The 27,491-nt window shown below is 36.3% G+C and overlaps 9 protein-coding genes across 9 annotated transcripts; 3 read left to right on the top strand and 6 right to left on the bottom strand.

Moving 5' to 3' along the window:
- Positions 1-1,630: 1,630 nt before the first annotated feature.
- Positions 1,631-5,191, bottom strand: GCK72_005823 (uncharacterized protein; the record flags this gene model as incomplete). The annotated part of the gene is made up of 10 exons (XM_003109050.2): positions 1,631-1,776; positions 1,826-2,584; positions 2,634-2,796; positions 2,843-2,948; positions 2,994-3,185; positions 3,949-4,030; positions 4,076-4,511; positions 4,562-4,852; positions 4,897-4,984; positions 5,034-5,191. The coding sequence occupies 10 exons, from the start codon at positions 5,189-5,191 to the stop codon at positions 1,631-1,633; spliced, it is 2,421 nt and encodes an 806-aa protein (XP_003109098.2).
- A 668-nt stretch (positions 5,192-5,859) lies between these two features.
- On the bottom strand, positions 5,860-7,195 carry GCK72_005822 (uncharacterized protein; the record flags this gene model as incomplete). The annotated part of the gene is made up of 5 exons (XM_003108749.2): positions 5,860-5,993; positions 6,040-6,481; positions 6,546-6,836; positions 6,886-6,979; positions 7,029-7,195. The coding sequence occupies 5 exons, from the start codon at positions 7,193-7,195 to the stop codon at positions 5,860-5,862; spliced, it is 1,128 nt and encodes a 375-aa protein (XP_003108797.2).
- Positions 7,196-7,733: 538 nt separating this feature from the next.
- On the top strand, positions 7,734-9,971 carry GCK72_005821 (uncharacterized protein; the record flags this gene model as incomplete). The annotated part of the gene is made up of 11 exons (XM_053725356.1): positions 7,734-7,782; positions 7,829-7,931; positions 7,977-8,027; positions 8,072-8,474; positions 8,520-8,717; positions 8,761-8,916; positions 8,965-9,056; positions 9,103-9,235; positions 9,278-9,596; positions 9,764-9,841; positions 9,892-9,971. 11 exons carry the CDS (start codon positions 7,734-7,736, stop codon positions 9,969-9,971), a joined length of 1,662 nt encoding a protein of 553 aa, XP_053589550.1.
- A 213-nt stretch (positions 9,972-10,184) lies between these two features.
- Positions 10,185-12,541, bottom strand: GCK72_005820 (uncharacterized protein; the record flags this gene model as incomplete). Its single annotated transcript, XM_053725355.1, has 9 exons — positions 10,185-10,285; positions 10,345-10,873; positions 10,924-11,075; positions 11,141-11,219; positions 11,262-11,534; positions 11,588-11,810; positions 12,157-12,245; positions 12,296-12,384; positions 12,433-12,541. 9 exons carry the CDS (start codon positions 12,539-12,541, stop codon positions 10,185-10,187), a joined length of 1,644 nt encoding a protein of 547 aa, XP_053589549.1.
- A 2,272-nt stretch (positions 12,542-14,813) lies between these two features.
- GCK72_005819 (uncharacterized protein) lies at positions 14,814-15,430 on the top strand (the record flags this gene model as incomplete). Its single annotated transcript, XM_003109014.1, has 2 exons — positions 14,814-15,094; positions 15,142-15,430. The coding sequence occupies 2 exons, from the start codon at positions 14,814-14,816 to the stop codon at positions 15,428-15,430; spliced, it is 570 nt and encodes a 189-aa protein (XP_003109062.1).
- Positions 15,431-15,712: 282 nt separating this feature from the next.
- GCK72_005818 (uncharacterized protein) lies at positions 15,713-18,548 on the bottom strand (the record flags this gene model as incomplete). Its single annotated transcript, XM_003108955.1, has 7 exons — positions 15,713-15,803; positions 15,849-15,966; positions 16,066-16,210; positions 16,258-16,401; positions 18,022-18,087; positions 18,139-18,235; positions 18,457-18,548. 7 exons carry the CDS (start codon positions 18,546-18,548, stop codon positions 15,713-15,715), a joined length of 753 nt encoding a protein of 250 aa, XP_003109003.1.
- A 3,254-nt stretch (positions 18,549-21,802) lies between these two features.
- Positions 21,803-22,132, bottom strand: GCK72_005817 (uncharacterized protein; the record flags this gene model as incomplete). The annotated part of the gene is made up of 2 exons (XM_003108838.1): positions 21,803-21,932; positions 21,981-22,132. 2 exons carry the CDS (start codon positions 22,130-22,132, stop codon positions 21,803-21,805), a joined length of 282 nt encoding a protein of 93 aa, XP_003108886.1.
- A 329-nt stretch (positions 22,133-22,461) lies between these two features.
- GCK72_005816 (uncharacterized protein) lies at positions 22,462-23,626 on the bottom strand (the record flags this gene model as incomplete). Its single annotated transcript, XM_003108768.2, has 4 exons — positions 22,462-22,621; positions 22,669-23,303; positions 23,351-23,494; positions 23,540-23,626. 4 exons carry the CDS (start codon positions 23,624-23,626, stop codon positions 22,462-22,464), a joined length of 1,026 nt encoding a protein of 341 aa, XP_003108816.2.
- Positions 23,627-23,910: 284 nt separating this feature from the next.
- On the top strand, positions 23,911-24,845 carry GCK72_005815 (uncharacterized protein; the record flags this gene model as incomplete). The annotated part of the gene is made up of 4 exons (XM_003108758.2): positions 23,911-23,983; positions 24,050-24,201; positions 24,246-24,718; positions 24,764-24,845. 4 exons carry the CDS (start codon positions 23,911-23,913, stop codon positions 24,843-24,845), a joined length of 780 nt encoding a protein of 259 aa, XP_003108806.1.
- Positions 24,846-27,491: the final 2,646 nt, after the last annotated feature.

Below are 27,491 nucleotides of genomic sequence, written 5' to 3'. Positions count from 1 at the left end.
GGAAATGCACCGAATGAAGAGCTGTTGATTCGACATCAATCAGAGTTTTCACAACAAAATAAGAGAATTCGAATTGAATTGATTCATGGAAATTGGTCAGAAGATGAGGACAGTTCTCACGAGTAATTGAGAAGTTAAAGAAAGAAGAAGGCGGCAATTTGAAAAAAAGTGAGAAAGTGGGTAATTATGAGAACAAGAGAAGAAAAAATAAGAGTGCTTTAGACTTTGCCGCTTTCAGAAATTGGAAATAGTAACTTCTTTTGAGCTGATGAGGAAACAATTTTTTTTTGTTGAAAAGTAGACTGCAAAAATTGGAATTTTCTGGATGGGATATTCTGATTTGACAAGAATCTCATTACAGTTAGAGAATAGAACAAAACTGTGCATTTATCGCGACCGAAGAAGAAGAAACAAGAAAACGACGATCTGGATATGAATATTCTTCATGAACTCTCTATGAAGACTCTAAATGATCTAAACAGATTCAATTGACCCCGATAAGATTTCGTACAGCTGCCAACAATTTCAGTTCGAAAAAAGTAGAAAGTGTCGAGAGGAAACGTCGAAAAAGTGAAGAGTTCACTCAATTCTTTGCTTGCTCAGCTGGGTCTTGAGGTCACAAGGGAATCCTATATTCATGTTGAAGATGACAAAAAGATGATCCTAAAAATAAAGACCACCATGAAGAAGAATAAGAAAATGAAGAAGAAGAAGAACTGTTGTTGAATGATCGATGAATGTCGGATCTATTTCAATTTATAATCGACTTGACTTTCCAATGTCGAAAAAAACGCAACACGGGCAACCGTCACACAGTATATTGGATTGGATAGTTATTATTATAGAACCATCTGCCGATTCAGACAGCATTCAATTCAGAATTCCCGTAATATGCCCTTCACTGGCCAGCTTCTTCTTCATCTTCTTCTCTTCTTCCTGTTTGTCATCGTCTCACTCTCGGTAACTTCTTTTGGAGAAAGAGACCGGACGGCAAAAAGAAGAAAAGGAGAAGTCGTGAGAGTACTTGAAATGTTCCATGAACTGTCGCTTCTATTATTATTATTTATGAGAAGAATGAATAGGTTAATGTTTACAAGTTTTTGGCCAGAAACGTATAAAAATGGAGCAGGATTTCTGCAAAACGAAGTGAAATATAACAGCACAGTTTTTAGGAATTTAGCAAATCTCATTGTTCGGATGGAGATGTTTTCAGAAAAAAAACATGAAGAAAGTCAATTGACTTGTAGTATTTTAAAATTGTCAATTGCTCAACACATCCGTTATACATGAAGTCTGAGAGAGTTTGCTGACGCAGTCAGTCGTGATGAACACACAAATTGAACATTTTTATGAAGTTTAAACTTCCATCTCTCTCCTGAATTCTCTATGACTTTTCTTCTATTCTATGTTTATGTAAATGATAATATTTGTCTACATTCCATTCAATTAGCAAAACAATACATACATTTTTATCTGAAGAAAATACTGTAATCAGAGAGACATTTTATTACGATTTTTTAAAGATGGTTTTGTGGTTGATTTGTTATTAAGATAAAGTTTGAGAAGCAGCAAAGCAATAACACAGGATGTTACATTTCAAAAAAGCAATAGCGATCGTTTAAATTAGAAATTATTCTTGTGGAGGAGCAGATGGATTGTAAATTGGCAAATTATTGAACACTGGATACTTTGGAACAAATGGCTTCTGATTTTCATCAGTATTCAATTGTGTTCCATCTGTTCCATACATTGAATCTTGATAGGATAGTGGTGGAGCTGAAAATATTACAATCAATACTCATAAAAAACTGTTTAAAATGTTTACCACTCGGGACGACTACGGTATCCCCTTTAGTTGGGTATGGTTGTGCACAATCTGGATACGGAGGAACAACTCCTGTACCAATATCTGCAGGAGTTGTTACAAATCCATACTCCGGTGGAGGAACGACAACTCCTGACCCGATTTGAGTGGGCATCGGAGATGGAATAGCAGGTGGGAAGGCTGGATTTGGTGGATAGTAGGCAGGAGGAAGATATTGGCGAATCGGGACGGTTCCGATCAAAATCGACATTTCGCAATCAATATCACTGCCAAAAGTTGATGATGTGTCCACACTGACTTGTACTAGATACTCGACAGTGATGATTGGTGAAAATTGATTAATTGTTGGAGTGACGGAAGGAAGACGGAGTTCCAATGCAAGTCTATGCTCTTTTCCAGGTTCAACTGTCAATGCTTGGCTTTGTTTTATGACAGTATTTGTATCGTGTTTGGTTTCTCTTTGGGAAACAGCCATCACACTGTCGCCTATGAAATTGAAGTTGCTTCCATTACGGAATGCAACGAAAGTGCATTGTTGAATGATCTTCACTTTGACTTCAGTCACTGGAACTGATGAATGATTCAATATTTCAAGATTGATTGGAACAGTTTCTCCAGGTACAAATCCAGTTTTTGGGATATTCACTCGCATTTCCAAGTATCCTTTTTTGAAACAACAACATCCAAGATTCTCGCTTGCTTGATCCTGGAGAGGTGTCATTGCATGAGGAATTATATTCAAATCCAGAAGTGGTGACACTGAAATTACTTTTAAAGTTATTTATGAACACAATCTTATCTCACTAACCGGTAATACAAAGTTTCTTAGCTTTATCAAATCTCCAAGGTCTATCCACTTCAGTTGTCACCGAATATCGGACGTATCCGTACTTTCCTTCGAAACTTGGTGGAATATCGTTCGGCAAATTGTATGAGAACGGCCACACGTACTTTCCCGGTGCTAACTCGTTCTGAAAATATTAGAGTTATTGATAATTTATTCGTTTTCAACCCTACCGATCCATCTCCACTAGACCAGAGAAGTAACTTATGCTCGAGATAATTGACATCGGCAGAGTAATGAACTCTTTGATTATAATAAATCTTTTGTCCGGCCACTTCGCTGAAACCATTTCATCTTTTCTGTAAAAAGTCAACGGTAGATTACGTTCTTCGAACACTGGAATCATCATCCCAATATGTGTGGGCAATTTCTTCAAAGTTTACATTCACTGTTTTCGCCTTGTATTTGTCTTCAGTTAGAAGAACGACTCGACCAGAAATCGGGTGACCTGGGAAGAATACTTCTTGAGGCTGATCGAATTCGACATGGAGCTCGGTTTCGGGCGTTGTTGGAGAACTGAATCAGAAAGTAGTTCTTGATAAGAACGCGGAAATTCTGAAACGTGCCAAGTGGTCAAATCGAGAAAAAAAAGAAGAAGAAAACGGAGCGGGACAAAAATGTTTTGCTGCGGATGGCTGACCCATTCTCATTTCAAGAGAAAGAGTATTGTAAACGAGAGAATTCGAGAAAGAGAAGAGAAATGTGTTTGAGGCGCAGCGACTCTCTCACTGGTCAGAAGGAGTCGCTGCGCCCTCAAACACGTCCCATGTGGTTGAAAGGACGCAACGACTCTCGCTGGCGTCAAATGAAGGACGCAGAAAACCCTCTGTTTCTCATGTGACTGATGAATGAGCAATCGATACTAAATGAAGTGAAATGGAACTGAAGAAAGATTGCTTTTGGTTTAAAAAATATATGCGAACGTGTGATTTTGGCTCTTTGAATGTCGAAAAATAATTCGAAATGAAAAGGTCTCACTGAAATTCGTTTCACACTTGATATATGTTTGAGGATAGAGAAATCTTATAAATTGAACTAGTTTTTCAGCTGTCAAGAATTTTTTTCTGGAATCAACACCCTGTCACAACTGCCGCGTTTTCTAAATATATTGATAAAGAAAACGATTTATTTGATTAAAATACGGAATAAAATGTGGAAATGAAAAAGGAACAAGACGATTCAAAAAAAAGAAAAGAGAATTTGAAAGATAAATTTTGTTACGAAGAAAAGAAAAAAAACCAATTTGGAGACATCTATCACTCATCAGATACCGTAATACGGTATTTGATAAGTGAACTCTGGCTTGAGATGAGCATTCCAACATTGTGCAGCATTTCCATCTACGAACTTTTGAGGTGGCACTGAAATATAATTATACGAACTCAATTGTCAATTTGAAAACTAACATGAGGCAGTTCCCGAAGCGAGAGGAACATTTCCAACGAGAATATTCAGAGAAGCTGGTTCAGTTCGATTGCAGATCCCAGTATCTCCCCAAATCGAAACGAAGTAATCAACTGTGATGAACTTGGAGTTTCTGATAGAAGCAATTACTGGTGGAATGACGAATGCAAAAGCGAAATCTGAGTTTGTATGTGGTGGAATGTTACATCTTTCAATCTTTGTCTCCAGCACTTGGGTCTCAATTTTACTTTTGAATCCATCAGCATTCTGTGCATTTCTCTTCTTATTCTTTGCCTTTCCTTGAAGTTCTTCACGATAAGTGATTCTTCTATTCAGTTTTGCTTGAATTATTCTTATTGGTTTAGAAGTTCCATTGTTGATTTGTCCAGATACAGAAACAGCTTCTCCTGGTACATGACCGAGTTTTGGAGAGGACAACTGAAATTAAAATGTGAGATATTTGGATGAAAAATTAATATTTCAGATACCGTATAAACGACATTTCCTCTCGCTGGAAGACATGGCATACATTGACAGAAATATGCAGTAGTATCCACATTCATTTTAATTGGTTCACCTGCACCAGTGATATTATTCAAATCAATAATTGGGGAAACAGTAACAGCTCGTTCAATATTCTTAGCTTTTCCGTTTGGAACATCGATATAAAGAAGGACTGAGTACCGAATGAAACCAGATTTACCCTCAAAGCTTGGTGGACAATTTTTGGGAAGCTCGAAAGAGAACTTCCATTCGTAGTCTCCAGATGGGAAAGTGTTCTTGAATATAATTTTATTCACGCTGAGAGAACTTAATTACAAACCTCTTCATCATCCGGAGTCCAAACTTCATGTTTCATTTCCACGTAGATTTCTTCGGCTTTTTGATTAGGCTTGGTTGGAACCGTTTTTCTGAAATACTAGATTTGCGTAGAAGATGTTATATTGATGCTGAACTTACCCTCCCTTCCAAGCGCTGACTGATTTTCCAGTAAAAGTGATTTCAACACTTTTCGCTTTCATATTTTTGTTAGTGGATAACCATGCTCTTCCAGTGACTTCTTCTCCTGGCAAGTAGATATCTTTCTCGAATTCAATAGACGGTTGAAAGTCAGCCATTTGCCTGAAATCACGAAAATGTCTGTGTTAGAAGATGAAGACGATAAAAAGAAATAGAATTGAAGAAACAAGAAAAACCAATAAAAATCAGAAAAGTGAAAATGTTGACAAAAACAGGCAGGCGAGACACCGAATAGACGAAAAATTCCAATGCGGAAACGATATTTTTGAGGTCATTTGTGTCAGAAAATGGGCTGGGCAAACAAAAAAATTTCGAAAATGTTATCAAGAATTAGGGTGTCGTATTATATCTGATCGAAGAATTCATACAGAATGAATCATGTGATTTGATAACCGAAATTAGGTGATTAACAATCAAAATAACTGAATGAAATGGGTATTCCAATAGTTTTTAGAAATAGAAAATAAAGGTAAGAACATGTGGAAGTAGCGGTTATTCAGTATCTTAAATTTGGATATTTGTATATAATTTATCAAATATTCTATAATTTTTTTTGACTAAAATGAATACATTCGATTGTTACAACAAAATTATATCTGAGGTATAAGCTGAATGCGAGTAATGAGGATATCTCCTCACAAATGATATTCGATCAAACCTGAACGTCCGCAGTGTGAAAAAAGGAAGTATCAAGTTACATAAATTTCATTCGAATCGAAATCTTTCAAGTTAAAAATATCACACATTGAAACTTTATCTCTTTTCATTAACTGCTGTCTTCTGAATCAGTTTTCGTCGATTCATCACTGCCATAATATGGAATTTGGTAGCGGAACTTTGGTTTCAGAAGATGTGACCAACACTGGGCAGAATCACTTTTAACGAATATATGTGGGGGTACTGTAACGACGGAAAACTTGAAAATGAATAACAATTCGAAACTTACGAGAGGTAGTTCCTTCTGATAATATTGGTACATTTCCAACAATGATATTCAATGTTGGAATTTCCGATGAATCACAGAACTGTCTATCTGCTGCAATTGTCACCAGATACTCGACGTTGATGAAAGTTGAACTTCTGATTGTTGAAACTACTGGTGGAACTATAAAAGAGAATCGGAAATGTTTAGTTGCTCCTGGTTCAATTTCGCATATTTCCGTAATCTCTTCAATTACATAACTCTCTTTTCGACTGTTATAAGTATCCGGAGCGTTCGACATATTTCGATGAGACTTGATGAGGGAATTAGTCATATCTTTCCTATATACGACAATTCTTTTGAAAATTGCTTCGATTTCACTCAATGGTTTTGAAGATCGATTCTCGATTGATCCCGTGACACGTATCAGGTCACCGGCGACGTATCCAAGTGTTGGAGATTTTATCTGGAATGAAACACTCGTTTCTTCTTAGGAATTTTTCAACTGATCGATAGAATAGGGCACTCACCGTGTAGACAATGTTTCCATTGCTTCCAAGAAATGGAATACATGCGCATTTCTCGGAAACCCTCTCAATTTGTCGGACTAGCGGTTCATTTGCACCCGGAATAGAGTTCAAATCAATGATTGGAGATACTGTAATTGCTCTCTCAACTTTTTTGTCAATCCAGTTTGGAACATCAATATGAACAGAGACATAATATCTAATGAAACCGAATTTTCCTTCGAAACTTGGAGGGCATTCATTTGGAAGTTCGAATGAAAAATTCCATTCGTAATCTCCGGATGGGAACGTATTCTGAATAAAAATCATTTGATTTCCTTTTTTAAATATTGAAAATTCTCACGTTTCCGTCATCTGGTGTCCATACAACATGTTTCAATACGACATATGTTTCTTCTCCTTTTTTAAATGACTTGTCCTCGACTGGTCGATTTTTTCTGAGAGTTTCAACTTTACAGTTGAAAGAATACCCCCATTGCCAGTTACCTGTCTCCATCAGTTCTCCAAGCCGTCACTGACTTTCCAAAAAAAGAAATTTCAACATTACGAGCTGACATGTCTTTTTTTGTAGATACCCACGCTCTACCGGTCACTTTTTCTCCCGGAAAGAAGACTTCTTTTGTGAATTCAACTTGTGGAGTACACCAAGCCATTTCTCTGAAAATTCGAATAATTTAATAGATGAAAAACACTTCTTTCTGCTAGAATACACACTTGAATACTTTCATTAAAGGGAGAAAATAGAAAAGGGCAAGATAAAAAATCGAAGAGAAAAGTGAAACGATTGGATTGGAAAAAGAAAGAGATGAGATAGACAATTGAAAAAAGAAAACGTTCACAACAGGGAAGTATCCGAGGTCATCGAAGAATGGAAAGAGAATACGAGAGAAAGGAGAAAATTGTTTGATATATCTGTTGCATGTGTGAATTTCAGGTTGTTATTGATGAATATATACAACAGAAGTTACTGCATTATTGAAGAGAATCTTCTGGTTACTGAATTCGGAAACCTTGCAAAAAATAATTAATTTTTGAGAGATATCTATGAGAACGTGAACTTTTTCCTACTCTTGAAACCAAGTGGCAAATAGGAAACGGTGATTTCGGAGAGAATAAATCTTATTTCTGAAAGTAAAAAAGAAAATGAAGATAATCTTGTTACTGGTTTATCTTCTAAATCTTCTGAACATAATGAACGAAGTGGACGGTAATATTGTCCCCGAATATGAGAATAATAACAGTAAGACATTTAGAAATAAGTATTAAGTTCAAGTTTTATGATTCAGATGAGCTGTTATGTTACTCAAAACTTGATAAAAGTCGAGTAGTTCGATGTGAAACAGCATGTGTTCAGAAGACGTTAATTTCCAGATACAAAATTGATTTGGAGTGAGTTTCATTAATCACTTTTGATACCAGTCAAATGAATTTCAGATACGATTTTGACTTTTACTATCGTATTGGATGTGAAAGTAAAAGTTTGAAGTGAGTTTCAGTTCATTGGTTTAATCAGAGTTTTGAAATTTCAGTGACAAATTAAATGAAGTGAAATGCGATTGGAATGAATCGAATGGATCAGATTATACAATTGACTATATGATAAAAGGAGATGAGATTCGAAATCCGAGACTTTTCGTTCGGAAGACTTGCTGCTTTCATGCGTATTGTAACAAGCCAAAAATGAATTCTCGAAGATATTGGTTTCAAAAAGATCAGAGTATGCTGACTATTTTGAGGAACAAATACAATTCAAGACATCTTCTTTTACCTGTAATATTTGCTTTGTTCATTCTTCTCATCATTTATGGAATTTTGACATTCATAATGAGCTGGTGGAAAACGAAACAATTGGCAGAAGGTGGAAAGAAATGCAAAGAATTAGAGTTGGAGTTGATTCAGGAATCAAAGTTTCCGGAGAGTATAATTCAAGATGTTAGTGGAATTTCAGCATTTATTGAAAACTCTGTTCTTTTTCAGTTGAAACTCGAAGTTACTGGATGTTTAACTGTCAGAGAGACTGCATTTGTTCTTTCACAACTTCCGGATTACGATAAGATGAAACATTCAAGAGTGAAGTCAGCGTCAACAGAAGAGTCGACAAAAGAATCGAAAACGGGGAAAACATTGAAAATTACTGAAAGTGAAGTGGTTGTTGAAGGAAAAACAATGAGAAAAGTCAGGAATGTCAGTAGTTTCTCTGGAATATTCCAAAATTTAGGTGTTCTTAAAACCTGCATTGAAAACGAATGCAGCTGGATGGGGACACATTCTCTGGAATACAATCAGAACTATAAATTCTCCAAATGATATTTTATATCGAATGATTGAACATGGGCCATATCGATACCCATTTACAGCTTTAGAATTACTTTCGGTATTTGTTTATTTTAGTAAAAAACAACTGTTCAAATATAAATTCCAGCTTTTTGAAGAAACAGCGTATCGAATGGCCGACGAACCATCTCTTCTTCAAATTGATGCGGATATTACAGTTATTGGAGATATTCGTGGGAGGTTGACTAACTTAATCTTGTTGAAATCTTATTCGAAATATTTTCAGATATACAGATCTTCATAGATGGCTTCAATTGACTGGATGGCCTCCGGAAAACAGAATTCTATTTCTCGGAGGAATTCTGGATAGAGATGAACCCGGATCTATTGAATGTCTTGCTCTTATTTGTGCATTGAAGGTAGTCGAATACTTCTACAATCACTTTAACTTTCTAATTCAGTGCCGTTTCCCAAATCATGTTTTCCTTCTTCGCGGTGAACCAGAAACATCTCTATTTCGAATGATTGAACGTCTCAATCCAGTGATAACTCGTGCAATTCAGTCATGTATCAAAAGAATGTGCTCTCATATTCCGTTCGCTGCCATCATTGGAAAGTCGATTCTTGCCGTTTACAGTGGATTTTCTCCTATGATTCGAAAAAAGAAAGATATCCATGACTTGTTTCGACCGGTTAAATTAGAAGATATGAATGCAGTTGAACGACATATTATATACAATCAACCGTCATCTAAAGTTAGAATGTATCGACCGAATCCAAGTATGTTTTCTTGTTTTCTTTATCTCGTGAAATGGAATTCAATTTTCAGATTCCGAAGGAGATTTATTTGGTGAAGAAGCTGTGAAAAGAGCATGTAAATCGATGAGATGTAATACTATGATCCGAGGTTTCACCATTTTAAAGTATCTTTTCGAATCCTTTTTCAGGACAATCTCATGTTCCCTTCGGTTATCTTCCATGTTGGAATGATCGTCTGATTAATTTGTGGTCTGCTCCGGGATACGGTATTCTCATTTATCTCTAAACTTACAAATGATTTATTGTCGAAATTTAGGCTCTAATTACGGTGCAGTGCTCTACATTTCAAAAGAACTCGTGATTACTCCTATTCTAATGGAGAAACAATTAACCTGAGAATATTATTGAATAAAATTTCTAAACAATGTATGATATTAAACGGAAGGAAATTTATTTTGGTAGTTGTGAATTTTAATCAAATTGTCAGCGAAATAAGAAATGAGTGAGCACCGTGAAGCACATTTGATAAAGCCGCCATGAGAATTATGCAATGTAGAAGTGAGATGAGAATCATGGTACAGCAGTTGAAAGGCACATAAAATACAGTGTTTAATCAGTACTGGGTTTGAGGAACGTTGTCATGGCGTTTGATTCGGTGTGTTGGTTAGATGGGTCATCAATTATTTCGTCGTCGTTTTCGTCAATCAATTCTGAAAATGTTGAAAATTTGTGAGTCTAGTGTACGAAAACTTGAATTAACAAAACTTACGAGTGGCTCCTCGATAATGTTTATGTGATGGGGCATACATCGCAAGTAAAAGTAATACGTAGATATTGCACATTCCAAATGTTCCAGTGAAAAATGCTGAAGTACTTCCAGTCAAAAATCCGCTTCTAGCTTCATCCCCGTGAAGTTGTGCTTCTCCATATTGTTTCATGAAGTATGCAATGATAGTGAATGCGGCACACAGAACAGTGAACAACATCAGAAATTTAAACCGATAAATGACACCTTCCACTTTAAGTCGACGATTTTCGCTTGTCTGGTAAAGTTGAGCACTTCTCTTGTTTTTGATGGTTGTCCATACTTTTACAATTTTAAAAAGTAAAAAGGCGAAGTAAGCAAGTATGCATATTGCTGAGATGAAAATAGCAACATAAGCAATTTGAGAACCCGTCGGGGATGACCAAACACTGTAGAATGGGTCATACAGTTGAACTCCTCGCTCGATGAGATCGTAGATCAGAAGAGCACCAGAAGCAATAATGATGAAGGAAAGATTGAAACGGTAAGACTTCTGAAATGAACGAAAATTAGCCGAACTCCTAACTCGTTTCTTGAACTTACGATGTTGTTTCTTGTCGTGTCGTCAATAAGATGTTCCCCGGCAAAAATGAGCCAAAATGAGAAAAGTACAGTGTAAAAAAGACCTTGGCGGAGATCAGAAACTAGTAGGAGGAACGGCACTCGGTGCGTCAAAGAGATCCATTCAATTGGGACTGAAAGATATTCAGTTTAATTTCGAATTCTAGATAAAGATTCAAAATTGTTGGAAAGAACTCACAGTCGAGAATAGCCAGACTCAAACCGAGATAAAGAATTGCGCGTTCGAGAAGCAATGGGTTTCTGGCCAATTGGTTTATCTGAAATGTTCCATAAGTGATGGAATACAACCAATCGCTTACTCTATTATAATACCACCAAAGACAAGCTCCAACCACAGGTGTCATCAAGGTTTTTGTCCACAACCAAATCAGAGTGAAACCACCGTTTTGATGAATTTCAATGAGTCGAAGACCAGTTAGTTGTCCAATTTGACAGTTTGAACTGAGTGGATTGTACTGACATGCATTTTGATCGATTGGAATACGAATATTGATGAGGTAGAATGGATATGAACTTGAACCGAGTTCAAACAAATCTAGCATATCACAATCGTATGTTCCACCTTTCTTCTTCTTAAACAAGTAAAATAAACCGAAATCAAGCCAAATCGTATTATAAATCTTACTTCTTCATCTGGAATTGTGCATTCGAGAATTCTTGTCACATTTGATGTTGTCAATTCGTTCCATTCATTTTTTTGAGATCCCTTCTCGCGATATCCCATTCGTACTTCTAGTTCCAACGGTGCATGGGACACATATTTGAAGTGCTCACTGTATGCAACGTCCACATGAAGAACTCCTAGTAGGAATTGAAACCATGGCGAATATTCTAGTTCGATTCCATCTCTAAAAGAACAACGGTAACTGTTATACTCAGACAACTCGATATTAATCTAATTCAAGTAAATTTAGAGACTAACGCGACCCAGTTAGATTGACCCACAGTCTAATTAGACTAACATTTTGTCTAATTAGACTACAATTTTGTCTAATCCAACTAACATACAATCTAATTAGACTTGCCTGTCTAATTAGACTTTAAAACTGTCTATTTAGACTTTAAAACTGTCTAATTAGACTTTAAAAACGAGCTAATCTAACTAGATTGTATTTAGATTGCTATTATGTCTAATTAGACTTCGGTTGTCTAATTAGACTAACATCGAGTTGCCTGAGTATTTAACCAACTAACCTGGCATGTGGCATTTTTGCGACGAACACGATTTCTCGCAGATCGTATGAAACTGGAGTGTACTCGGATAACACGATTTGTTCACAATTCTGAAAAAGTAGTTGACAGATTCTTCGAAAACAAACTATAACAAACATACATCTCGATGGATCCATTTTCCTGAAAATCCTCTTGTTTCATCTCGGCACGTGATCATTTCAAATTCCATATACGAAGAGGGTGATGGAGCTGAAATAAAAACTCAACGAAGTTCACCGAATGACCGACAAAACTCACCGTACCATGCTCCAACTAAAAAGAAAAGAATTTGGACAACGAGAAGAGCTGAGAATATGACAAAAAGCTTTCGATTGCTCAAATTCTCAATGACGGCACCAACCGCCATATTTGAAGCTGAAATAATACTGTAATAAACAGAGATTAGAGAGAAATAGATGAGAAACGAGTGAGCTGTGTGAGAAAAAAACAATTATGTCCATTGAGGAAGATGAAATAAAATGAATCGAAGGCAATAAAGAAGTGAAATAAGATAGGAGCCCATGGTTGTGGCTCACAAGTATAACAGAGAGAAAAGAGAAGTGTGAGAGAAACATGTGGAAAGAATCAAATTCTTTTCGTATGGAATTGAGAACAAAGAGAAGAATAGTGCAACGAAGGAGCATTTACTTATTATCTAACTGTAGAGTTTCTAAGAAACTCCTCATTTCGAAAAATCAATGTTTTCGAACGTTTCTTTGTCAAAAATCTTGGTAAAGAAATACATTTCCACAACCAGACCAGCAGACCGAAGAAAAAATGATGGTCGTCTTTGCATTTTTATGCATTCTTTCTTGCTGACCTTCTGGCTGTCGTTTTACGACACCCGCCACCCTTTCAATCCATCCACCATTTCTTTCCTTCGAATTGTAAAAAGAGCTGTGTGCGTGTGTAGAAATAAAAAGAAGAGAGACAGACGTTGAGACGGTGAACGAAAGTGCCCAAAGCGAACCGCCTGTGTCAAGTTCGGTATAAGTTTAGTATCAACAAAGTATTAGGAGGCCTTCAGCGGGGGATTAGGGTAGATGACGGTATAAAGCGGCACACGGACCAGCAGAAGATATGTATTTTTATTTACGAATTAAACTTGTGTGATGCTTGAGCCAACGATTGATATCTGAAGATCCGAATTCATTAGTCATTTACTGAGAGGAAGTACTGTCTAGAATACCCATTAGTTCAAATATGTTTATCATTTTCCTTTTTTCGAAATATATGACATGGAACATTCGTTGTGCAGAAGGTCACCCATAGAGAGAAAGAGAAGAACGAACAAACAAAAGGCAAGATACAAAAACAAAAACACAAATTTTAAGAGAAAAATTGTGATCTTTGAACTCTGAGCTGTGAACACTAGTTGCTTATTTAACATGTCCTCCTACTTGGTTTGTGAGAGTCTCCCTTCAAACTTAACTGTTTTCAGTTTATTAAACAACTTCAACTGTAAAATTTAAAACTTTTCATTCAAAATTTCAAACTGTGTCAACATTAAAACTTGTAATTTTCATCCAAATGTTGTGTTCAAAAAGGAGAACGGTTTCTCTCTCGATGTCTATTTCTCACTTCCACAACAATTTCTCTTTTTTTTTTTGAAATGCATTCGCCGAAAACTTAACCCATGCTTGAAAAAGATTCCCAAACAGTTCAGTGTATTGTACAAAGGTATCGTCATTCACTTATCAAGATATTCGGGTTATCAACACTAAACAGTCTTCAAGAGATAAGATTGCAGTTATTTCGATGAGAGAATTGTATTGTTTCATTTTAATTTTTCGTTTAAAAGAAATTCTTCGAGCTAATATAATTTTATATCAACAAAAATTAATTAAATAGTGAAAGCAGAAAAAATTAGTTATTAAAATTAATTAATATCACTGAAAAATTGTCGTAAAGTAAAGTGTAAGGGATGAGGTACCATACCTCAAGCGGTATTTTGAAAAACAGTTTGTTTACTGTAGACATTTTTTTAATTTGGAGTTTATTCGAACATTAAATATTAATTATCGGCTTTCAGTTAAACTTTTCCTTCAAACTTTATAAGTTATTTTATTTTCGTTTCCTGGCGCTATACTAGTTGGAAGGGGTCACTCAAATTTTCGAATTTTTAGGCAGATTTTTGGCTGAAGGTGTGAGGCTGAAGACGTGTAAGAAACTCTTTTTTGTTACTTAACCTTTTTCTTAGGCTTAGGTTTCTTAGAAATTCGGGAAAAAATTTGACAAATACGATTAATTTGTCAATTTTTTTCCGAATTTCCAAGAAACCTAAGCCTAAGAGAATAGTGAAAAGTGGTCCCTCACAAGAATCACACTCATTGTGTAAGCTTTGTCCCTCTTTCAGCACACTGATTCGGAAAATCAAAAAAATATTAATACTAAAAATGGTTCAAAAAATCCGAGAATTATATTTTGAGAACTATTTTTCGGGAAAATTTTTTTTTTTGATGGAAAATTTTTTGTGTCCTAACAACTTAAAAACATCATAGAAATAATCAGCTATCATTTTTTTGTCGAAAAAAGTGAAAAAACCGCGAAAAAAAGTGACCCCTTCCAACTAGTATAGCGCCCGTTTCCTGTTGTTTCGATGGAAAAAATCTTTAAAACCTTTAATACTATTCCAGATTATGAATTTGTTTCGCACATTCAATGCAACTCTTGCTCGTCGTCCTCTCATCACTCAAATCGTGGTTTCTGGTGCAGTTTCTGGAGCAGGAGATGCATTCACACAGTATCTAACCGGACACAAAAAATGGGACTACATGAGAACAGCTCGTTTCTCTTGTCTCGCTGCAGTCTTCATTGCCCCGCCATTGAATGTTTGGTTTCGAGTTTTGGAAAGAGTACGACACTCGAATCGTCATGCACAGGTGTTTGCTAGAATGTCGATAGATCAGTTCATGTTCAGGTAACACGGATTCGACAGAGATTTAAAAAAAAATTAAATAATTTCAGTCCGATTTTCAACGCTATCATTCTGGTAAACCTCCGTCTTCTGGAAGGTCTCCCGTTATCCAATTCAGTGGATCGAATGAAGAAAGATTGGTATGATGTGTATACTTCAAGTCTCAAACTATGGCCAGCAGTTCAACTTATCAATTTCTATTTCGTTCCTCTTAACTATCGAGTGATTCTGATTCAAGTCGTCGCTTTCTTCTGGAACTCGTGGCTTTCGTTCAAAACTCAAACGAGTGTACTAGAAGAGCCTACTGTAGAGCCTCCAGCACAGTATAACGTTGACTAAATCCCGTATTCATTAGTTGCTGTCTTTTGTTTATCGTTCGGGTAATTCAAGTTAATAAATATAATTTATATTACAAAGCAATGTTTTTCGTAACTGAAAATAGAGAAATCTGATCAAATATCGTATTTACATACAAAAAACATGTTGAACCCGCTTTAGACTGATTGGTAGTGAGGTTTCCATGTACATATGAAAAGGCAAAATTAGTCAATCGATGTGAAGTGCAAAAAAACCATGAAGAAAAATGAAAAATGTGGAAAAGTTGGGATTAGAACGGTTTAATCAATTTTCTTCATCATTTGATTGTGAATTGTAGTGTGAGAAAACGTATGAAAGCTTTCGATTAACAGACGGAGGTCGACTGCACAGGGATCTGGAAATTGAAATATTAGATGAAGTTCATTTATTGTGAACTAACGTATGGGAACTGTGCCTTCTACACAACGGCTTTGGCAAGGTTGTATCATCCTGAAGCGAAGCCGATGATGCACCTGACATACTACGCTGGCGGAACGCTTCACACACGGAATCACGATCTGGAAATTTATATCGAAATTATTTTAGGATACGAAAACAACGTAAATGACGTCATTCCGATGCAGGAAAACAATTATAATACTGTGATGATCTCTTACCAAAATCGAGACCTCCATGACGCGACAAATCGAAGTAGTGCTTGTAGTCGACAGGTGTTGAGAAAATACGCCCGATAATGACGATGCAGGAAAGAAGCCAAGACATGGCACACGTGAGAGTGAACGTCACTGGAACCACAATAAACTGAAATCATTAAATTTGAAAAATGTCAGGATGTGGGAAAAAGTTACAATGCTGAGCAGAAATTTTTTGCGATGCTGCATCCAGGCATAAGAGTACAGTAGTGAGAAGGCGCATGTCCAAAGAGCCAGTTGTGCTTGGAACAAATCATAAACGAGAGCAGTAGAATGTTCATTGTTTCCTTCCGAAGAAACCTGTAATTCAGAAACTATTCTTCGTCGAGAATATCTATTCTCCCTTCTCAGAAATATTTTCCCCTTCACTTTTAACATGAAACAATCCCTAATTTTTATATCTACTTCTTCAATCTTATTCGAGTCACACTCCTTCAGACACACATGTGTTTTTCCCTTATTATCAAACAAGATTTCCGATCATTACGATATTCTTTCTTTCACATAATAACAAGAAGAAAAGAAAAAGAGACCTTGTCTTTTCCCAAACTGGTAGCGATGAAAGGCACAACTGATTGGGCATAATAGTCAATCGTGGCTTTGCACAGTGCGGATATCGTGTCCGCATCGAAGTTGCCACCGATCGTCGTCATTTGGAATCGAAAACAATGTTTCTTTCAGTTGGGTAATCGAAAAAGAGAAAAGAACACAATGATCTGTTTGTTTGTTTAGTAGATAAATTGAGAGAGAATGAAAAAGCAACAGCAAAATGAGAGATAGAAACAGTTGATAACAAATTGCGACGAGAAATAATTGTTGATGAACATCTATTACTCAGATCGGACAGAGTAAAAACTATCGAACAGCGTCAAGTACGGTGTTGGAGCCAACTGTGTTGTTTTCGATTGGTTTCTCCGAACCATCGTTCATAGTTTTTTGAGATGACAAAATAGTTTGTTTACATGTGATCATTTAACTGTAACAATTTACAGATCACTACACTAAACACTCTATGGTTTATAGTTTATTTGAGTGTTAATGATTAGGAATCGATCAAACTGTGATCTATGTGTGACCGATGGTAGTGATGCGGAATGTAACAAGACCAATTGTTTCTTGTCCATCGAGAACAGGGACATCGAAAAGAGGTCAAAGTACAAAACCGGGAGTTTTTCCCTCGTCCAGGGACCATTTAAACACGAATAGAAAGTTGTACAGTATCTGGCAGAAAGTAGTTTTTAAATTTAACGCTTCCTAGAAAATATTCTGATTTCCGTGTTCAATCAATTATTATTATCAATAACATCACGATTGCATGATACTACATACATACTAATGTCCGACAACCACCAGAAGTCGGTCTCGTTCTGTATACAAACAACCACCAACGTTAAATTGACTTTACAAGAAAGCCGAGAAAATATAGACAACTTCCTGTTTCGATAATAACTGATAATGCTTATGATTTTTATTTCATAAATGTTTTTATAATACAATAATCACGAATAACGGTAACCGGTAGAGACTTCTAACATCGTACAACACACCTAAATGTTCGGTTGCCCTTTTTCTTTTTTCTCCAGCTGACGCATACAGAGAGACCTCATTACTAGCACTCTTCCTCCTGCTACCCTTTGATGAGTGGACTTTGCCCTGAGTATGTCGTTCACGTGAATTCCATGCTCATTTGCAACATTTGTGTGTGGTACCCCTCAATCTCACCCAATAATCATAATAAGACGACAGATTCCCCATACGATGATTGAATAGATTGGATGCATTATTGAGCCGATGTCATCCTAATACTGACGGAGAGTTTTTTAAAATCAATTCATGTGAAAACACTATTCCGATACTTTTGACATGTTTTTTTTGTAAATATAAATAATATATTTTCATTGAAATAAAATAAAAACATACCTCACTGAGAGCTGTACTCAACTTGTCGAGTTCGTCAGAAGAGAAGTATTCTCCAATTAGAGTCTCCTTAAACTAGTTATTTTTTAGAATTTATAATATAAATTTTTGCAAAGTTACCCCTGAAATTGAATCAGTAGAAGAGGAGCGGCTAATTGTGCATCGACGACGTTGTAGGGGAATCTCATGACTCGTGTTTCCATTCTGGTCCGATGTGCTGAAAATAGAAAAAACTGATCATTCTTAACTTCAGATCACTAGAATAAAGATGATTTATTTTTCTGAATAACGGAAACGCGAAAAACATCACATGGACATTCCAGTCATTTTTTAGAATTTAAGGTCATAAAATCAATTCTCACTTTAAAAACCTATTTTATAGATAATCGAGTAATTTCCAGATTTTGAATAGTTTTCTTAATATAGATAAAAACTCACATAGGCGAATGATCAAATACCGACGGTTTGGGTGACAGATCTGAGTTGTCTTGTGGAATATCTTGTGTCAATCGGGACAAATCGTACGTCATCTAAAAAAACGGAATAGTATAAGAGTTCGAAAGATGGAAGAGTGGAACAAAAACACCAACGTTTTTTTTTAAAAGTTTTCAATGTGGCGAATCTAGTTGTGAAATCAGTGGAAAGATGAGACATTTCAGGCAGAGGAGTAAACAAGAAGAATGTAGAGAACTACTTCTTTTTGCAAAAACGAGAAAATAAAAGTTACATGAAATATCAACTTTTTGGTGCTTGTCATGGATATAGAAAGCATCAGTTGTATCAAATTTTTGTGCCAAAAATATTGTTTTCAGGAGGTAGCCCTACCAACTGTTAAAGATCGGAGTGGGAGTAAATGTGAAAGAGAAAGAAGAAAAAGAGGCAACAATTCGATGTTTGGCTGACCAATCGAAGAAAGATGGAACAGAAGAGAAAAAGATTCAGAGATCGAAAACATGTAATGAAAAGGAATCAGTCAGAGTTTACATATTGAAAAATATTCGGAGAAATCAGAGATTCGATTGCCTAGGACAGTCTCATTTGTTCTATAATTTTTTTAAACGTTTGAGCCTATGATAACAAACTTAGAAGAAGAGTTTTGATTCCAGTTACAGAAAAATAAAATAATAAACTCGAGTAGATATCCAAAGACGGGGTCTAAAAACGTTTTGCATGCAATCAAAACAAAGAAACGAGAAGAGACGTAGAAGACTATTCGAGGTAAGAGGCTGCGTAGGGCGGACCTAACAGATCGAACAGCAGAGAGAGGGTGAGAGACCGCCCGGGCGGGAAGGATGAACGAGAAATAAAGGCACGTTCTCTCTTTTCTCTGTAGAAACTGTCTGACGGAGAAAAGTAAAGAACTGAATAAATGAAAAGAAAACAGAGTAATAGGGGAGGAGCCAATTAGTCAAAAAGACTGATTACTTAATGGTAAATATTTACCACTTTTCATTTAAACTCCATCGTGTCTGTCTTTCAAAGACGTTCCAAAAGAATAGAGGTGTAAGATCACTTCGGGCTGTTTTGCAGTCATTGACACCAACTGTTGTCTGCAATATCATGAAAAATGAGCGAGCCATAGAAGATTTGTCTTTAAATGTAAGGAAAACGCCACGAAAAGATGTTTCATTGACAGAACGGTGATAAGAAAACGATGGTCAACAACGTTTTTTCGAACTCGATTACAGAAAGTTTAATTTTCGCAGAAAAATTATCTTACAGATTTGAAAATACACGGGTTGAAAAATCATACGTTGTATTTTTAAAGTCGAATACGAGAAAGTCCAAGTGTGATGCAACAATTTTTTCGACCGAGACCAATTTTATCAGTTCTGTTGGTGGACGGCTGGGTGTATTTTGCGACTAAACGTGAGTAGTCGCATGAGGACAAAGTACATTTTATGATCAGTGGAAAAAGAATGACGACGAATAATTGCTGTCACTGATTTAATTAAGTTTTCAGAGATATACAAAGGAAATCGTTAGTTCTGTAAGAAGTTTGGCGAGATGAAACATAGAACAAGGTTTCTAATGGACTCACACAAGAAAATAAGAAGAACGACCGATAACATTAATATTGATAAAATCTTCTTTGGTTCTAATCAACATTGAAAAAATGGGTCAACATATGGCAGAAATCAAAGTGTGAGAGATAAAAGTTTTTATTGAAAAAATTTGTTGGAAAAACTGTTTTGAGATGACTTGTGATTACTGTAGTTTAAAGGCGCAGAATTAAAATGCTACTATGGTTTTGTTCCGCGCACAGTACTTTGAGAGGGCTTCTACTGGAGGCCTCTGCTTCTCATTATTATATCTAATATATTAGAATTTTGCTCCGATTCTTATTCTTATTTATGTGGGAACAAATAGGGTTATATTATTCAGAAGAGTGAGTTTTTCGATCTGTCATTAGAGTGACGTGTTGACACGGTTTTCGGAAATTTTTGTTCCGGAAATCGAAAAAATATATATCAATGCGTGTCACGAAAACCGAAAAAGTTGCAAATTATTTCCGAAAAAACCGGCATGACATGACTTTCATTTCATTTCGAAAACCGAAAAAATTTTTTTTTCGGTTTTCGAAAAAAAAAATTTCCGAAAACCGAAAATTTTTCGGTTTTCGGTTTTTCGGAAATCGTGTCATTCCGACATTTCGGTTTCCGACACGTTTCGGAAAAAAGTCAACGGTTTTCCGAAACGGGATGGCCTAGAAAACTCCGCCCGTGTACTCCACGAGGACAATTCGTGTACTTCACGAGGACAATTTGTTTGTTGTGAATTTTTCATTAATTTTTTCTCTAATTTTGCTCTTTGTTTTCTAAATTTTTTTTCTGTAGAATTATATGATTTTCGGAAAACATATAATCGGAGAAATAATGTAAAAATACAAAAAAAACATTAATTATTTGTAAAAATACATTAATTATTCGCAAATTTTCTTCTTTTTTTCTGAAAATCATATAATTGTACAGAAAAATAAAAAAAATTTAGAAAACAAAGCGCAAAATTGAAAAAAAAATTAATGAAAAATTCACAACAAACAAATTGTCCTCGTGAAGTACACGAATTGTCCTCGTGAAGTACACGGGTGGAGTTTTCTAGGCCATCTCGTTTCGGAAAACCGTTGACTTTTTTCCGAAACGTGTCGGAAACCGAAATGTCGGAATGACACGATTTCCGAAAAACCGAAAACCGAAAAATTTTCGGTTTTCGGAAATTTTTTTTTTCGAAAACCGAAAAAATTTTTTTTTCGGTTTTCGAAATGAAATGAAAGTCATGTCATGCCGGTTTTTTCGGAAATAATTTGCAACTTTTTCGGTTTTCGTGATTTTTGTTCGAAATTTTCGGCATCAAAAATTTAGGTTTTCATCGAAAATTTCGGTCAACACTATTTTCGACACGTCACTCTATCTGTCATACACTGTTAATGGCCGGAATAATGATTTTAACAGTACAAACCAATCCTCTTATTTCGAATTAAAGTTGAAGCTTTAAAACATTTACATCTAATGCAATCGACCAGTTCGAAAAAAATGAAGAGAGCAAGTTCAAAGGAGTGTGTTCAGTGTTCAGAAACCGAGTGAAATCTTATTCGTTATCACAGAAGCACCGTCAGCATTCTGCTTTGCACACAACTTCTCCACGCAAACAAAATTTTGTGCTGACAAAGATGTGTGGTAATGAAAACTGAAGTTTTATATCAAAGAAGGAATATTCACATTGTAAACTAAAAACAAAAAAACGAAGATAACAACAACAAAAACCTAAATCAGATTAGGAAGAGCTACTCGAATTTGACACGAAGACAGTTGTATGTACCTCCCATCAATCCCAGACACGCAAATGTCAATGTGGAAGTCAACCAAGTGGCAAATGATTTGCCAAGAAACGGTTTAAGATGAGTTCCATGCTGTCTGAAAGTTCTAACATAGTCTAATGGGGTAATTAATCAGTTTACTAACCTCCATGCCACATAGAGCCCGAACGGAACTCCAAATGTTGACCCAATTTGTAAAGATTTAACCATTGTTGCCCGGAATTCTGGCAAACAGCTACCCAATTTCTTCTGTGCTTCTGCATACTCTCCGATTGAGGGATAGTCTCCTTTTGGCATCTAATGTTTTTTTTTCATTCTCCAGGCCCTTTTCCATGAGTATCAGGTTTACAGTAATCTTCGTACAATGAACGTTTGTTTGGTTAGGACAAAATATTTCAGAATCATAATAAATTTATTTCACTCAAAACCACGACGAAAAAAAGTCAAAAATGGTGTACACAAATACAGTTAGACAGACAATTAGAGATTAGTGACGATCGTGTTTTATCGGGAATAAGAGTCATTTGAAATGGAGAAAAGTCCGAGAATCAGTTAAAACACAGAATTTGAGATTCCCGGTCCCGTAAAATAGAAACGAATATAACAGGAAAACATCGAACATTCGATTACTTTGGCCGGCTTTCTGCTTCGGTTATATGACGGATTGTGATCGAGTTGTTTGGGAGAGGCACTGGATCCACTTCGTACTCGTATTGATAGGAGGAAGCAATGGCGAGTTGAGTTCCGTCTTCATTGAACGATAAGGAAGAGATTGAGGTTTCGAACCTGAAAAATATTAAAAATTGCTAACACAGCTTTCAACTTAAACATACTTGTGCAACTGGATAATTCTCTTTCGGTTAAATGGATCCCAGATGTTCACAATTCCATCAGATCCTCCAGTAGCGAAACTGCCGTATTTTGGATGGAAAGCTACCGCATGAACTGGATGAATTAGTTCTGTTCCATCCGAATCTTTTTCGCGATGGCACTTGAATGCGTATTTTCTTTTAACCTGCTCGCCGGTTTGTTCCACGTACTCTACAGCTACACGACCTTCAATAGAAGAAACAACGAACGCTTCTCCAGTTGGGAAAAACTGAACTGCACGCGTCTGATATTTGAGAGGGCTGTCGCGGACTTGTAGAGGCTCTCTGAGTTTTCGGCTATCGAACATGTAGATTTTTCGATCTTTTGTTCCAACAAGAATTGTGTGCTTGAGTACATCCATCGCGTAAACACTGCTCGACACGTTTACTGATTCCACAGCCCCATTTCCATAGCTTCGTGCATCCCACAATTTCACAGACGAATCCCATCCACCAGAGATAATCAAACTTTCCATATGATTAAATTCTAGGCAACGCACTGCTAAAGCATGCGAACCGAGTTGAGTTGCATTCGAAGTTTCAATATCGACCAGTTTCACGTTGTGATCAACACCTCCGAATGCTACTTTGTTATAGCCCTTCAAATCCAAAAATGAAAAATTTTACGGTTCAAACAGATACTTACAGCAAATGTACATGCCAATAGAGGTTTTCCATGTGAGTATACGAACTTCTCTGTAATGTCTCCAAGCTTTCCTACTTCATAAACTTTGCATGTTCCATCCCATCCAGAAGCTGCAAGCAAACGAGATCCACTATCTTTTTGAAACTGCAAAACAAAAAATTATTGAAGTTTTATAGAATTTTGCACCACCTGGACTTTAGAGATTTGGACATATGTCGGAAATGGGACACGAAATTCGTTGGGAGCAGCGACGATTGTTGCTGCTTGGTATGACATCTGCAATTGAAACTATTGAGCTATTTATGAAACAAACAAATATGAAGCAATCTTGCAGAAGGAAAGTGAAAAACCGAGGAGAGAGCTAAGCGCGCGAAAGAATAAAAATTCAAACGTGGGGAGTGTGTAATGTTGCGTGCGGGTGTTTTACCACAGAATGTGCAGCGAACTTCACGCGCAAAACTTATGTGATTTTTCGAGATGGCTTTTTGTTTCTCAAACAAGCACAACTCAAACTTATTTCAATAAATATAAATTACACTATTTTCAGATACTCGGGTATAATGAGCCGCGCGATATCGCGCCTTGTTGAGGCATGCAATCGTCTGAGCATCACTCAGAGATCTCAAATGCATTGTGAGTTGAATTCTGAACGTTTTTGTTTCCTATTTTTCAGTAACAATAATTCAATTTACATCGCAGATCTTCGTCCTCCTCCAGCCTCCTCGATTTTACCACCGTGCCCTGTTCCATCAACAATTATAATCGAACAGAGATTTCCTACGAATGGATCCTATCATTTTCCACAGCCGTCTGTCTCCATCGATCTACCGTCTCTTGAGAATCCTCAACAGGTAAAAGAATATTCATTGTATTGAAAACACTCTAAAATTTGCAGGTATACACCTTTCCAACACTGCATCGTTCTCCTATGGTAGCTCCTGGACTCGATATTACGGAAATCTTAGAAAAACTAGCCCCAACAGTAGAGAAAAATTCTGTAATTGCTCCAGGAAACTCAAATAAGGCACCTATGTGGCTTTCTCCACGTCTTCTTACAATTCGTCGTAAAAAAATGAAGAAACATAAGAGAAGAAGGAGATACGATCGAGACTTTTTCAAATACCAAAAATATCATCGCGAGAAAAAGCTGAAAGCAGAGCGAGAATTCCAAAAGCGAATGAAGTCGTTGCTCACCGAGTTGGAAGCATTTGATCCAGAGAAATACGTGAAAGATACTATTCGAATGGCTAATAAGGAGTGGCAAGACGAATTAGCACCGACTGGAAGAAAATTGTATCCACATTGGAGCAGATTTATGAGTTTGGAACAGTTATACGGTCTTCCAAAAAGCGAGTACATTGATAAAAGGTAGGTTTTCGAAATTATTAAACTTTTGGTCAACATGATTTTCAGATCAGGGCTTCCAACACCGGAAGAAGCTGAACAAATTAAAGCGTTGAAGGAGAAGTATGCCAAGCTGTACCGAAGAAAGTAGAGAGAAAAGATAAATTACTCTGTTTAGAATAGTGTTCTTGTTATATTTTTGTTTCGTTTTCAAAAAGTGTTATATATCCATTTTCAATTTTCGAAAACCAAGCTGCAATTTGTCGTGCTGGGGTTTTATTGTAGCTTAAGTGCAGAACAAAATCCTTAATTCGAGTAATTTTTCTTAAAGAAAACTCCAAACATCGGACGCTCGACAGTGGCAACAAAAACAGTAAACTTTCCTAATCAGTTGATTTCGGTAACGTCTTTGTCCTTTCCCTCATTCCCTCACAAAGAACTTTCTAAGCGATATAAGGAGAACAACTTATAAATAGGAATTGATAAAAGTTATACATTGTAAGAACTTAAGCAGCTTTTCTTAAGTATATCAATACTCTAAATAACTTCATTCTCTAACGGACTCAAAACGTTTCGTATAAAATTATTGAGGTCTTCATAATGAACGAAAAAACAGGCTTGAAAACATGGAGATAAAGCAAAATGATATTTCAAGTAATCTCTAAAACATTTTATCAGCATGAAAACGCTAAAAAAACCTAATTTGGTGAAGTCGCTACACCAAACTTGTCAAGTGATGGGAAACTATCTCGATCCTTATCCGCTGTAATCTCCGAACCATGCTCCTGCCGACGACTCGCTTTGTTCACTACCCTTACGCCATTTTGATTGAAATAATATCGGTTAGAAAGCGGGTTTTCAAAAATATGCTGGTTCCGTTTACTTAATTTAGAGTAGAAAATTAAATTAGTTTCACCGAAGTAGCAAAAAACATACCAGAAAACCACTGATGCTTATGAACAATATGCAAATTGTAAATGTTCGGTGAATGAAATAAAGTGGAGTCAAAATTTTATCGAAAAGTTACAAACAATCGAAGCAGATATAAACCAGAGCGCATTGTCAAGCGAAAAAGACCATGTCAATCTTACATTAAGCAATTTTGGAGGATAGAGAATTAGAATCTTTGCCACCTGGTAGAACAGAATCGGACGCAAAGTCGTCAATGCTTTGTATTTTGTATTTATTTATTGTAGGAGGGAACATGCCACTTATGCTACACCAGTAAAAGGGAGATAACCGGAGAAAATACATGAATAGAGGTGAAGGGGCTAAGAAGAATGTAAACTGTAAGATAATTATAGAAGATTTAAACAGATAGGAAGAAGAATGAAGGTATGGTAGAAGATAAATAATATAGGAAGTGAGGAGGCGTAGATAATGAGCAATTGGGCCAGACCACCAGTTAGTGAGATTGTATGGAGAGGAAATATGGCTCTGAAATATATTTCTAATTAGTTATGTGCTGAACTGTCTGAACAAATATCCTAACAAAAACGTGGGCCAAGTATTTTTCACTTTGACCTCTGTGACATGCTCTAAATAAAAACTAAACCAGCACAAGGTTGAATCGTGGCAACTCGTCACAAGGGTTGGAATCCTCACTTATTGAACAATCAAATCAACCTTCCTCCTGTTCTCTCTTCATCTCTACCCAGAGTTTCGCCTAGTGTGAGTTGAAAAAATTTAAGAACCGTAATTGAGAAAAATATCAAGTGTATTTATTCCAGATGATAAGAAGTTGAACCGACAACGAATGAAGCAGTCACTGCCACAACATAAATAGAACTAACTCCATGGTTACTGTAATTTCTAAATGCAGTTTGAATTTTCGAAACCCAAATCTGAATGGTTCATTACGGCATGTGACCCCGATGACAGCATCAGGTAGTTGTCTAATTAGAAGAGTAATCTGATTAGAATGAGTAAATCTATCGAGTTGCTGCTTTGGCCTGGCTGTAATTTATCAGGAGGAAATGGATTAAAATCAGAATTATGTAGTTTGAAACTAATTCCATGGTTACTGCAATTTCGAAATGCAGTTTGTATTTTCGAAACCCAAATCTGAATGGTTGGTTACAGCATGTGACACCGATGACAGCATCAGGTAGTTGTCTAATTAGAAGAGTAATCTGATTAGAATGAGTAAATCTATCGAGTTGCTGCTTTGGCCTGGCTGTAATTAATTAGGAGGAAATGGATTAAAATCAGAATTATGTAGTTTGAAACTAACTTCATGGTTACTGCAATTTTTAAATGCAGTTTGTATTTTCGAAACCCAAATCTGAATGGTTGGTTACAGCATGTGACACCGATGACAGCATCAGGTAGTTGTCTAATTAGAAGAGTAATCTGATTAGAATGAGTAAATCTATCGAGTTGCTGCTTTGGCCTGGCTGTAATTAATTAGGAGGAAATGGATTAAAATCAGAATTATGTAGTTTGAAACTAACTTCATGGTTACTGCAATTTCTAAATGCAGTTTGAATTTTCGAAACCCAAATCTGAATGGTTGGTTACAGCATGTGACACCGATGACAGCATCAGGTAGTTGTCTAATTAGAAGAGTAATCTGATTAGAATGAGTAAATCTATCGAGTTGCTGCTTTGGCCTGGCTGTAATTAATTAGGAGGAAATGGATTAAAATCAGAATTATGTAGTTTGAAACTAACTTCATGGTTACTGCAATTTCTAAATGCAGTTTGAATTTTCGAAACCCAAATCTGAATGGTTGGTTACAGCATGTGACACCGATGACAGCATCAGGTAGTTGTCTAATTAGAAGAGTAATCTGAT

This window comes from Caenorhabditis remanei, chromosome II, assembly GCF_010183535.1.
Source record: "Caenorhabditis remanei strain PX506 chromosome II, whole genome shotgun sequence".
Lineage (NCBI taxonomy): Eukaryota > Metazoa > Nematoda > Chromadorea > Rhabditida > Rhabditidae > Caenorhabditis > Caenorhabditis remanei.
The sequence above is the reverse complement of the archived record's forward strand: the minus strand, read 5'-3'. Positions and strand labels throughout refer to the sequence as shown.